Source organism: Zootoca vivipara, chromosome 9 (genome assembly GCF_963506605.1).
Source record: "Zootoca vivipara chromosome 9, rZooViv1.1, whole genome shotgun sequence".
Lineage (NCBI taxonomy): Eukaryota > Metazoa > Chordata > Lepidosauria > Squamata > Lacertidae > Zootoca > Zootoca vivipara.
This window is the reverse complement of record NC_083284.1, coordinates 27,666,656-27,680,183: the sequence shown is the minus strand read 5'-3', so window position 1 is coordinate 27,680,183 and position 13,528 is coordinate 27,666,656. Positions and strand designations below refer to the sequence as shown.

General features: G+C 39.7%; 1 protein-coding gene across 1 annotated transcript in view; it reads right to left on the bottom strand.

The window, feature by feature from the left end:
* The window catches only part of LOC118083364 (bifunctional heparan sulfate N-deacetylase/N-sulfotransferase 3), a 75,507-nt gene that overhangs the window by 22,767 nt on the left and 39,212 nt on the right, over window positions 1-13,528 (bottom strand). Inside the window, 2 exon segments of the mRNA XM_035111661.2 lie at window positions 532-714; window positions 12,875-13,003. Of these exon segments, the coding sequence (XP_034967552.2) occupies window positions 532-714; window positions 12,875-13,003 (312 nt within the window).

Below are 13,528 nucleotides of genomic sequence, written 5' to 3'. Positions count from 1 at the left end.
AGATTAAATGTGATCCACCTGGAGAAGAAACTGGCAAACCACTCCAGTATTTTGCCAAGAAAACTCCATGGACATAAGGAGAAGCTTTAAGAAGAAAGTGAGAGTTTCCAAGACATGCTCTGGTTCATGGGGTCATGGAGAGTCGAGCACGACTAAGACGACTAAACAATAACAAGGCACCATTAGATTAAAAAAGGGGGGGGGAATTCTCCAAATTATATATGTTGCTAGGTTGTATAAAATACTTTGCTTTTATATGGTTTTTAAGAAGCAGAGATATAGAAAGAGGGAGGAAAGTAATGGTAAAAATGATACTGATTTTATAACATTCAGTTAGCAATCAAAAGCTTTGCTTAGTTATATCCAGATTAATAATCTGACATTGAGGGTAGAAAGTAGTTTTATCTATGTGGTATATGATTTTTATGCTGCATGTTCAATCCTTGGGATCTACAGGTAGGGCTGAATGCACTGAAGATTAAGCAACCTGTCCACTCTATCCCTCATAGTGTGTTTCTTTTGCAATCTTACCTGCCAAAGAGGGTCCTTTTGCTCAGGGAAGAGTTCAAAGTACTTGTGAGCCAACTGAATTGGAGGTAGTGTCTGCAGCTTCAGGTTAGTCCAACTCTGAACAAAATTAGCCAGATTGACAAAGGTGTACAAACCCAAGCGGTCATTCCCATAGTTAGACAAGTGAGTCATGAAGATGCTGATCTGTAAAACAAAACACATTTTTCTTATGGTATCACTAGATGGCAGTGAAGTTACAGGGAAGATAACGTCCATGCTATTTGTCCTTAATGCTCTGGCTACGCATGCTCTTATTGACAGGCGTATCCTATGCTCTGCTGTGGTGGTAAGACAGCACACTAAAGCACATTGGGTTCCCAAGGCTGGTATGACATGGCTAGTTTCTATGCAGCATGCAGTTAGTGCATCAGTGAACTGATGCTACATCAGCTGCAGTAATAAGCTTAAGTAAAAAAGAATTTTGGAAGCATTGGGAAGACTTCTTCTCTACCACTATAGACTTTGAATCAGTTATGATAAGTACCAATTTTTGGCCAGCAAATCTGCTTGGCCAATGAACATCTGTTCAATTATTATTATCTAAATATTTTATTAAATGGAATGTATAAATAATATCCCTCCCGCCCAGAATTTTCTTACAGGAAATGGAACAAAAATAATAATCATGTATATTGTTATTAGATGCACATAAAATAAAGTTCCTCCAGATGGCATAAAAGGTATATGGTTCTTTTTCCCCTGGTAGGAGTCTAATGTGTTTGTGGTTTTTCCCAATAGTGCAGTATTTCAGACATTTCTATGCCAAGCAGGTAAGTCTAGATCTTCCAAGGATTTCCATCTCTGAACTACAGATTGTTGTGTAGTGATCAACAAATAATATAGCAATTCCTTACATGGTAACAGAATTCCCTGCAACTTCAACAAGTTATAGACTGTATAAGGTGCATACAATATCTAATATTTCCCCATGAGTTGCTACTTTCCCTGCTATACAACCCCTGGAAACAAAGCATTGGTTACTCTTCCCTAGAAAAGATCTGAATGTCGTTAAAAACAGCTGTCTGAATCAGAAGATAACATTCAACCCAAAACTTGTGGTTACCAAAACCATGTATTTCTATCCAAAGGAATGGGCTCTTGAATCTGACCTCACCTCTAAAAGACGGCGTGAGACCAGAGACAATCCCACACTCCCTTTCCCAATTTCGAGCTCGTGAAAAGGGTGGGGATTTCATACAAAGCAAAAATGAAGCCCTTGTCCCACCTTCCACTCAGAGCAGGAAAGGGAGAGTCTGGAGCTATGTTGTGTTTCTATACTTGCTGGGTTGTTGAAGTATTTGGCAGGTGAGAGCCAAGACGTTACACCTCTGAGAGCCAGTGTAGTGTAGTGGTTAAGAGCAGTGGACTCGTAATCTGGTGAACCAGGTTCAATTCCTCCACATGCAGCTGCTGGGTGACCTTGGGCTAGTCACACTTCTCTGAATTCTCTCAGCCCCACTCATCTCACAGAGTGTTTGTTGTGGAGGAGGAAGGGAAAGGAGATTGTTAGCCACTTTGAGACTCCTTAGGGTAGTGATAAAGCGGGATATCAAATTCTTCTTCTTCTTCTTCTTCTTCTTCTTCTTCTTCCTCCTCCTCCTCCTCCTCCTCCCCTACCCTGATGCAGAATCAAACCAAATTGCATGGTTTCCTTCAACTTTGGGGATGAACCCACTATTATTTGGAATAGTATTAGTGTAAGGCAGCTTCCTGTGTTTCTATGGATCACATTAACAATCCTCCCTACCCCACACCTCCAGGATTGGGAGTCCAGGGCTCATCACTCTCTCAAGAAAGTGATTGAACACATGCCACTGCAAGTAAAAACTGTGGAGCTCTGCTAATCAGGGCAACTAAAGTACATACATTAAAGAGAAAGCATTGTATTTCAAACAATATTGTATTTCTGTATTTGCAATACCAAATGCAGTATTTTTCTACAAAAGCTGCCAACTAGCAAACACAGTGCTGTAAGCCTAGCCTTGCTTACATGGGAAACAGCTTGAATATCTTGTTAAAAGGCCAATTAAATACAGTGGAACCTCGGTTTATGAACACCTCGGTTTATGAATTTTCGGTTTATGAACGCCGCGGACCCATCTGGAACGGATTAATTCATTTTCCATTACTTTCAATGGGAAAGTTCGCTTCAGTTTATGAACGCTTCAGTTTATGAACAGACTTCCGGAACCAATTACACCCATGCTTCAGTTTATGAACACTTCTCTGGAACCAATTGTGTTCATAAACCGAGGTACCACTGTATAGGAATGGCTGGATGTGCTAGAAATTGAAATACAGTCTAAAAATATAAGGCATTTCCTCTGGCTCACTCTGAGATAAGATATTTCTTGCATGACAAGAAGAAGGTATGATATTATTTAAACCCTTTCCTCACCCACAAAATCAAGGTTTAGAGAAGGAAAGTTGGATTTGCAGCTTTCAGGTTGCAATGCATTTTAAAACGTCGTACCTTCTATGCATTCCATTTCCACCCAGAGCTCTGCAATTCTATTTCTGTGCTGCTTCTTTTGCAGAATTTGCAACAAGCATCATTTCACAGAGAATTTGTTTAATGAGTGTCACCTTGTGACACTGCCTGGCTTGTGACTTAAGCCCGGGGCTTCATTTTTTGTTATTCTCAAAGCATGAAGAGATACAAAGAGATATAATTCACAGAACACAATCCCCCTTATAAAGCTAGAATGGTAAAAAATGTATTTTCAAAAGATGGCTGTGTTCCCTTCAGGCAAGGAATAATGTATTTTTTGGCCACATGTATAACCTTTTCAAATTTCTTTTATTATTTTTAGTGCTGAAAGCATAAGTAGTCTAGAAACTGGACTGTTACTTTCAACAAAGATATAATTGGAAGGTTTTCCCACAAAAGGTAAGCTTGATTTTTCAGCAGCTTCTTTTTCCTCCTACACCTGTGCTGACCTCTGACATTTATAATGTCAGTTCACCTCCCGGCAATTCTTTACCTGCCAACAACTTTAACACTGCACTGAAAAAGGGGGAAAGAGAGAGAACTTGAAAAGGTTAGTAGTTCAGGGAAAATATGTATTATTCTTTCCCTGAAGCAAAACTCACTATAATCCTAAGAATGTTATGGTGTGGAGGGTTTTTACTCCCCCCTTTTTATTTTTAAAAAGTGGACTAAATAGATCATAATAAATCATTTTCAAAAATAAGATGCTCTGCCAGGGAGGAGAGAAAACAATTCAACATGGACCTCAAATTCAGTTTTACTTCCACTCTGCCTCTGCATTACAAATTGTTCAACATTTTTGCAAGAAAAGAGACATGATAAAATGTTAGTTTCAGCTCATAGTGTTAAATCTGTTTCCTTCATTGTTTTAAAATATGTTTATTATATGTTTACACAACTATTAGAAGGGATTCCAAAATCTGCCTGTTATGTTTTTATGTTCTGCTCAGGAAAGCTTATCATGGCAAAGTCCCAGATGTTTACAGCTGCTTCTGTATGGAGACAAATTTATATTTAGGAAGCCCACTAGTTCTTTGTAGTACTGGGAAGTCTAGCCCCTGAATGGCACCAAGACAAGACTCAGCAGTATGGAAGGAGGAATCATTTCACTGCAGCACTGTGATGGGAGAAGCCATGCCTGGAAAATTGGCCCTTCAACATCTCTCAACCATTTTTACCATCCTATAGTAAGGCCTCCCAATTGTAAGTCGGTCCAGAAGAGAACTTGAATGTATGTGAAATGTTCAGTTTATCAAAATAACATTCCAGATGTGTAGCTATGTTAGTTTCCATAAGCAAATCCTACAAAGCATTGCCTTACATTAAATAATTATACACTTAATATTAGTATAAAGGTCTCTGGAACTGGAGCTTATTTCTTCAGATGTGTGTTAAAAAACAAAACAAAACTAGGAACAAAAACAACCAGCATTTCATTATGCTTAAGCCCTGCAATACATTTCCTACATGTGAATTGGTCCTGAGCAATTTCTTAGTGAATATATGCTTTCCAATTCTTCTCAAGCAAATGTGAGTCAGCAATGCACTGATAGCCTTTAACACCCCTCTTCCTTTTATAAAATGCAAGACAAGACTGAATGAATTCTACTAACCTTTCCACCCTTTAAAATGTGTGTTTTGGTACATTATTAGATTGCATCCCACCATCTTAAAAGCTTTCTTATTAGAGCATTTCAGCATTTTGTTGCTTCAGTGAAAAAACACCCACCCTTTTTCACCTTTTCTCCCAAATGAACTTGAAATCTAGCAGTGTTTCATTGCACTCCAAGGAAATTAAGATCCTTAAAGGAGAAAATTGAACGCAAAAAAATGTTTTAAATGATGGTTTAGAGCTACATTTGGCCCCTGGCTAGTAACTGTTTCCCCCCCCCATCTTTTTCAGAACAGTAGCAAAGTTTCTCGATTTTGTTTTCCCATTGCACATAACCCTCTGGGCAAGCTGGATAATCATCTCCTTTTGACTTCTTGCTAGCATGCTTGCTTTTGCACACTGCAAAATCAAGAGTGGCAAAAGGTCTCCCTCCCATTTGGATCTGTGTTCATTCCAAACCCTTGAAGTAGCAAGCATTTCACCCAGCTTTTGGTTTATGATGAAAACATGGAGCAAAAAGAAAACAAGTATTCAGATATTACATCTTAAAATAGTTCAATTTTTTTTTACAATGTGCTATTCTGCAACAGAACATCCCAGTTGAACCCAGCAGATTAGAGGGCAGTGCCTACTGCAATACCATGCTGTTACACAGCCTCCATTCATCTGAATAGGGCTTGTTGGTACAAGACCCATTGAACCAGTTGGGCATTGCATACGGACATCGCTTTGTGGATAACACTGAAATTACAATATCATAGAATGGAACCATATCAACTATTGTCTTCTTGTTGGTATGGGTTTTACTTTCTAACACAGTACTCCATTCCTACTTAGTACTGGGCCCATTTCCATTTAAGTTCATACCCTTAGACAAATAGCCAATTGTTCCTTTGACAGTTGTGCAACAGAACCACATTAACTGTGATGACTGATGAGGTTACCAACTTCTGCCACCCCACCCAAGTAGGGTTTCTGCACCTTCAGCAATTTTGCCCATGAAAATATTGAAGGTAAGAAACTGTACACAACCATTTTGCTTACCTGCTTACATCTGTTTCTGTGCCCAGTTGGTGGCTTCAACACAGTTTTTTAAAGGTTCCTCTCCTTAAGGTATTGCCTGCTACTCAATGGCTACCCAGAGCAGCATTCCACAACCTGGTGCCCCTGTATGTTGTTGGCCTTCGATTCTCATCACTGCCAATGGTCAGTAATGATAGCAGCTGTAGTCCAAAACTTCCAGAGGGCCACAGATTGGGGAATGGAGACTTACGCAAGTGTCACGAAGCTAAATCAGAATGAGACTAGGAGGCACTGCTTTCACTCTGTATAAGCCTCCTGAGAACACTGCATAGCCAGACAAAATTAGCTATGTAATGAACTCACAAAGCCAAGTTAGTAAAGGCAATGCTTATTTGGGTTGAAACACTCACAAAACCTATCGTCAATGGGAGGAACCCATTCACTGTGGTTTGATCTCACAACTACAACCTACCAGAGCTTTCTAAACTTTTAATGTAGGTGACACACTTTCATAGCTGCCAAGTTATCCCTTTTTTTAAGGGATTTTCCCTTATGCTGAATAGGCTTCCTCGCGAGAAAAGGGAAAACTTGGCAGCTATGCACACTTTTTAGACATGCATCATTTCACAACACAGTAATTCAGTTTTACTAGCAAACTGGAGGTTAAATTACCCCCTTCCAGCCCTGGGACGAGTGGGGGGGGGCATTTGCATGACACACTTACACACTGCAGCAAACACACATGTCACGACACAGTTTGGAAAGCTCTGACCTAAATGGTTGTGAATTCACCTTTAGAAAGCAACTGAAATTCCCATGTGGAGTCAGGGTAGCTTTATGAGGACTCCAGCTGAGGGAGGAAGGCTGGGAAAAAACACTATACCTTGGTTCTTTCCCCCTTTACCCAGTCTCAGATCTCCAACATTCTCTGATATTTCTATTTGAATGTCTATCACCCCCAACTCAATTATGCCTGAGCCTGAATTTTTCATATTTGACCCTAAACCTGCCTCTCCTCAATTACTCCTCATCTCTGATGATAGCACCACCATCCACTCTATTGTCCCAGAACAAAGCCTTGGCCTTATTTTTAATCATCCTTTTCCTTTGCACCTATATTCAATCTATTGTCAAGACATGTTGCTTCATTCTATACAATGTTGGCATCCATCTGTCTCAGGAAACAATGGAGGAGTTTGCCTTTGGGGGTGAGATCAAGCAGTTGGAAGGTTGCAGTGCTTGCTGTGGCTGTAGAGACTGATGCGGGACAAACATACTTTGTTGCAGCTGGAGGAGATGAAGGTGTCTGGTTGTGTTGCTACATGTGGAAGGTGTTGAGGTGTTACTCCTGATGGTCGTAAGTTGCCCAGGACTCGCTTCCATAAAGCAGCATTCTCAACATGCAAGCCTGGTAGACCTTCATCTTGGTAATGGAGGTTAGCATCACATTCTCCTCTCAGTTAAATCTCTGATATATGCTCTACTTAAGTCCTACCCTGACCACTAAAAAAAAGTACGAAGGAAGGAAAGTGGTAACTTTGTGAGTAAATAATTCAGCTTAAGATAGGAAATATGGGTTCTAAAACTAAATTAATGAAAATTGGGAAAATGCATTCCTTAATTTTGCAACTGAACTTAGAAGACCAGATGAGCACACGATGAGAAGATTGGCAAGTCTTCTGAATATTATTCAGGGTTCTGAAATACCAATGATAACTTCCTTTTGAAAATGTTTCCTAGCATCAATACATTGCTCTAGCAGACCACCCTAGGGACTAACATAAATTGGCTTTGAGCAATTAAATTCCAAGTACATATTTTCAAGTTGCTAATTCAATTTCTTACATCTTTTTGTCATGGGCTTAATTTTGGCATTAGGTTTACAGTACTTGATTCATTGTTTAATAATAGGAGCAGAAGTAATGTCATGTAATCCAGTGCTTAAAAACAAAATGATTGGTGGTTAATGAATCTGTTTCACTTAAGTGCTAGAAGCAAATATTCTTTTAGTTTAATACAGTGCTGTTATTTTAGCTGCAGAACAAATGTTTACAGGCCACAAGAGTGTGTTTAACTTTCAGACCATCTATTTTCCAATTAATTTTGCATTGTGTACACTGTGTATGTTGGTCCCTGATACTGTCTCCATATTACTCTGAAGAGTTCAATCTCAGGTATTCAGAGACTCTTAACAGCTGCTCTTGCTCCATTAGACTCACAAAGTGACAGAATAATGAATTAGGTTTCTGTCTGCACTTGAATTTATTTTCTTGAATTTGTGAAGGAAAAATAACATTTAAAAAAAATAGATGGCATTAAAGAATACTATTCAAAGTTTGAAATAAAAAGGGTGCTGCCTGCAACATCACACTTTTCTTCTACATAAGCTGTATAGGAAAGTCTCGCAGCTACCACAGATCTCTATTGGTAAATATCTATAAGAGAGGGTTGGGTGAAAACACAGTAAGTAATGCTTTAGTATCATTGAAATCAATGGAACCAGACAGTCATGGCTAACCTAAATTACATTGATTTCTGTGGGAGTAGATTTAATCTCGATCCAATCTAGAATTTTATTTTTATTTTTTACAGAACCTGTTAGACTGCAGAAATAATGCAGAAAGCCATATTTTATTACAGAAAGGCAGGGCATAACTGTTAAAAATAATCTGCTCAAACAAAACTGATTGTATCTAGGATCCAAAGAAGAATGAGGTTGCTTCTCGTGGTGCAGAGACCCTGGAGCAGCACCCTTTATGGTGGCAGGGCTGTAAGTGGATGGCAACATGGCCACACATATCCATCCTTGAACTTCTCTGGAACCAAGCTTTCATCTACTAGCCAAAGAACAGGAATTGATGTCCACATTGAGAAATTACTTGTGCCCTCAATTTCAGTTCTGTAATTTATAACATAAAATGCAATAGAACAACAGAGTTCCAAAGCATTTTGTCCCACAGACTACATCAAATCTGCCTGAAGCATGTACTGTAACAGAACATCATGCATTATGACACTGAAGGAGGTTGATGTGGAACATGAAAAGAGAGAGGGAACAGTCTTGGGAGGAAAAGGGATCTGCTGAAAAATCAAGCTAACGTTTTGCAAGGAAACCATTCAATTATATCTTTGCAATTAAAGGATGCATTACAAGGCCATAAATAACACACAGGTATGATAAATGGCAACATATGGTTCTCCATCTCTTTATAGGAAGTCCACGGCAAAGCTTACAAGGGCAATACATCTGTGGCAGCCTGGTATGATATCCTGATGAAGCACTATTACACTTAAGGTGCTATGTGGTTCCAATTCATTGTTCAGAAAGAGCCACAGCTGGAGGAAATGAACTATTTAAATTAGACTTCCATTTTGAAAAGAGGCTAATGGTGCCAGCCATGTGCAAAAAGCACAGAAACCCCACACAGCCATTAGGATGCATTGGTAAAAATTAATGTTACAAATCTCAACCATTGCAGTGGCTTTCTTATTAAAATCTCTGTAACACTTTTTTTGAGCTAAAATTAAGGTAACAGACAGAAATGAGTTTATAAAAAAATTCCACAGGTGCTAAATATCGTATCAGAAAACCCTAACATTAGTTAAATTAGAATAATAATAATAATAATTAATCAGGAGTTGTATCCAAGAAAATCATTGTGTGTGAGACACAACTTAGAATCATAGAATCTTAGAGTTGGAAGGGACCCAAGGGTCATCTAGTCCAACCACTTGCAACTTCTTTGAGCACAATGGAACTCCTCCCAAGCACCCCCCAGATCTGCCATGGGCGTTTGCCTAACCCTCCAGAATGGATTTGGGGGAAGTGAGAGGGTGCTTCCATTGCACTCATGGAAAGCATTCCATGCTGTCAATGATTTAGTTGGATACAATACCAGGATTCAAGGCAATCAACTTATCTCTTCTCTTGCCTCTAGAAGGTTAATACTGAGTGACACCATCAGGTTTCTCTGGGCAGCATGGGGCTTATACTTCGACAGAGATAGATCTTATTTTGTGTTAGCTGATTTTTGGCGGAAGGTGGAGTAACAGGACCTGAAGCACATGCCTTTCAGATGGTCTAGAACAGGCATCCCCAAACTTCGACCCTCCAGATGTTTTGGACTACAATTCCCATCTTCTCTGACCACTGGTTCTGTTAGCTAGGGATCATGGGAGTTGTAGGCCAAAACATCTGGAGGGCCGCAGTTTGGGGATGCCTGGTCTAGAAGGTTGCCAGTTTTTCATGAGGAGGATAACTGCTCAGGATATACTGAACTCAGGCCATTTATGGCCTTCATTCACAGAATATATCATTCCCCATGTAAATATAGCATAAGCAGATACAGGAACATGATGGAAGAATGGATGTGTTATCTATTGTAGCTAAGGAATAATGTCTACATGCATGGCAGGAAGCAGACATAAAATAAAGATACAGAAGTATTCCTTTAGATTTATAGACAGGTGTGTTTGTATGTTGAACTCAACTTGGCCCTTGGGTATAATTGCTCTTCTACGGACTCAGAGATACTGATAATGCCTTCCTGTCATGTTTTATTAGCAAATCCTGCAAAACAAATATACTACTGAAAGGCACTGTTCTATATCTGCTTGTATCTGGTTCAAAACCTACATGTTTAGTTTTTTCATCATTCACAAGATGCCCTTAGGAGACTGGTAGCATCTCATCCTTTGAAACACTGAATGGAAGTATGATTCTACTAGCCCATAATATTTATTTTAAATTGTCAACAAAGCAAGAAAGAGAGATGCAGCAGGTCAGATCTAATGGAACCCTACTGCACTTGAAAGGAATTGTTCCATTTAGGATGGGGAAAGCAATTTTTGCCAATTTCGCCCTTCCTGCTGCAGCCCCTCTGCACTGTTCCATAGGAATCCAGATTTTCATAGGGTGCCATGACGCTGCATGGGAAAAGGAGGAATCTGTGAAAATCACCACTTCTGTTTGTGGAATTTTCTATAAGTGCAGCTTTTCATTAGTTAGGAACTGTCCCAAATGTTTTCAATATGGCCACCAAACTGGAGGACTTGTCCTTATCATGTCACTACGAATCTGTACAATGGCTCCTGTCATGTTGATCGAGAAGCCTCTAGCAGCTATGGAACAACATAACCACTACTGTTTCTAATTCACATAAGGAGACTATTGCGGCAACAATTATCTGCTTCATTGAGAACTTACAGCCTTATCTCCCTTACATTCTAGTAGTGGGTTGGCCCAAGGAAGTAAGCAATAAAAACAGAAGAAAAATATGCTCAAAGGCAATCAAGTTCTTACTATGGATCAGCAAGCAAGCCTTGTCGCAGAAAAACCACCACAGTACTGTCAAAATGCAACACCATCAATGGTAATAACAGTATCACTGACTTGAAAATGAAGAAATATTAGCATGGCAGACAGCCATGTCTGGAAGCAATGCAATGTGAAGTAAATTGTCACCTGAGGTGCCAGGCTTGAAGTCATGACAAAAAATAAAACAAAAGAATTCTATGCTGAGCAAAATAAGTAGCGTTAATTACTCAGGCAGGCAAAGTTTAAAAATGTATATTCATCAAATAATCTGTGCCTTGGGATAGATAAGAGAGACATTTGATGACAGGAAGAAACACAAAGTACTGTGAGGAAAAGCTCTCCTTCCTTCCTAAACACTGGGTACGCATACCAATACAAAGTATAAAGGGCAATTGGAAGCCACAAAATGGGTCTGTTTGTGTGTATACAAACATGACTGCACTGCTCTCACTGAAGAAATCTAAAATGGAAGAGTCTTCTGTCAGCAAAGCCAGCTTAGCCCAATGCAGTAGACAAAGGTCCAAGGCTTTATGAGACAAGAGGAGGCATATAACCTGACAAAAATGGTTTTGAGAATTTCCACTTAGGGCAGGAAGGCACAACCCATGTGTATGAGCGTATGAGGCCCCTTGCAAAGAAACGACAGGGAAGCAATTTTAAATACATAAAACTGTTTTTGTGGTGCTCTCCAGATGTTTGTGGAGTACAACTTTCATCAACCCCAGTCGGCATAGCCAAAAGGTCAGGAAATATGGCAGATGTAGCCTAATGTCAACTGAAGGGCACTAAACTATCTTACCCCTGTTTTATACATTTATTTCCAGTATACATTTAGATTTTGAAGTGCAGTTTGGTTTTGTCTGTGAGCTGTAGGAGTGACCAACGTGGTACCCATGAAGGCCTTCAGTAGCACCTCTGGGCAGAAGCCCCAGTTTCTAAGTTTTTGTTTAAATAAGTACATCTCTAGCCCTCCTAAGAAGTAAGTTATGAAACTAAATGTGCAGGTATCATTATAAGTGATTTCTGTGAAATGAGCCGGCTAGCTGCTCCCATCTGTCTCCTGTTTCTGTCTTTTTTCCTAGTCCTTGGAATCTCTCTAGTTTCTTTTTCTCCTAACAACCAGGATACAACTTTCCCATGGTGAGTTCATCTGAGATCAGGCAGTTCCTGAAAATTATTTTCTGCAAATACTACTACACAATAAGTGTGGGTGGATTTAAAAGAATCACCCCTTTCTTAAAAAGGTAAACATGAAAACTTTGCAAAGAGACACATGCATGTTTAGCAGCTAAGCACCATTAAGAATTCATTGTACAGTCAACTTAAAAGTACAATGGACGCCATGCCTATCCAGAAATGTGTCACATCGTGTTTAATGGGGTTAAGACAGCCTAGGCTTGGGTTTAAGGTTGGCATTGGAGGAAAATATTGTAGGGGTTTTGTCCCTGGAACAGTTGTATGGCAGGCAGAAATTGAACAGGTTAAGTATTTTGTATAGCTTTAACTAACTTAACTAAAACACAGAGGGTTAGTATGACTAATATTGGACAACAGAGTATGTCCATTTATTTTGGTAGGCCTACTCTACATATGACTTAGCTGGATATCACGAATAACTTTTACCACCATGTTACTAAGCAAACAACAGGATATACTGAACCTAGACCAGAATATTTAATTTTAGAAATACATGTGACAAAAGTAATTTGACCTTAAACATATCAGTGATAGTAGCTAAATAAAAATACTGCCAATGGTTTAACTTTCAGTTTCTTAAGATTGTGGACCCCTTGGAAATCTCTTTAAAACAAGCTCAATGATTTATTTTTTTAAGTGTCTTAAAATAATGTGATTTACTTACTGGATTGAGAACAACAGTGAAAAACAGTTCCCCACCCTGTATACTTTTGTTCAATTCTTTAGGGCCACCAGGATACTCTTTGTAGAAAATGGTGTGAGTAAAGAGACCACAAGTTTGTCGAGGAAGAACCTACAGAAGAATGGAACAGTGAGGGGAAAGGCAGAATGAGGCATGATCTACCCAAAGCAGAGCACTTATTGAGTCCCAGAAATTTTAATGAAAGATACTGTATATTAACATGCACTTAATTCTAGAATGGGACCCAGGTGACGCTGTGGTTAAACCACTGAGCCTAGGGCTTGCTGATCAGAAGGTCGGCGGTTCGAATCCCTGTGACGGGGTGAGCTCCCGTTGCTTGGTCCCAGCTCCTGCCAACCTAGCAGTTCAAAAGCACGTCAAAGTGCAAGTAGATAAATAGGAACCGCTACAGCGGGAAGGTAAACGGCGTTTCCATGTGCTGCTCTGGTTTGCCAGAAGCGGCTTTGTCATGCTGGCCATGGAAGCTATACACTGGCTATACACCTGGAAGCTATACACTGGCTCCCTCAGCCAATAACGCGAGATGAGCGCGCAACCCCAGAGTCGGTCATGACTGGACCTAATGGTCAGGGGTCCCTTTACCTTAATTCTAGAATAAAGAGAAGCTACAAACTC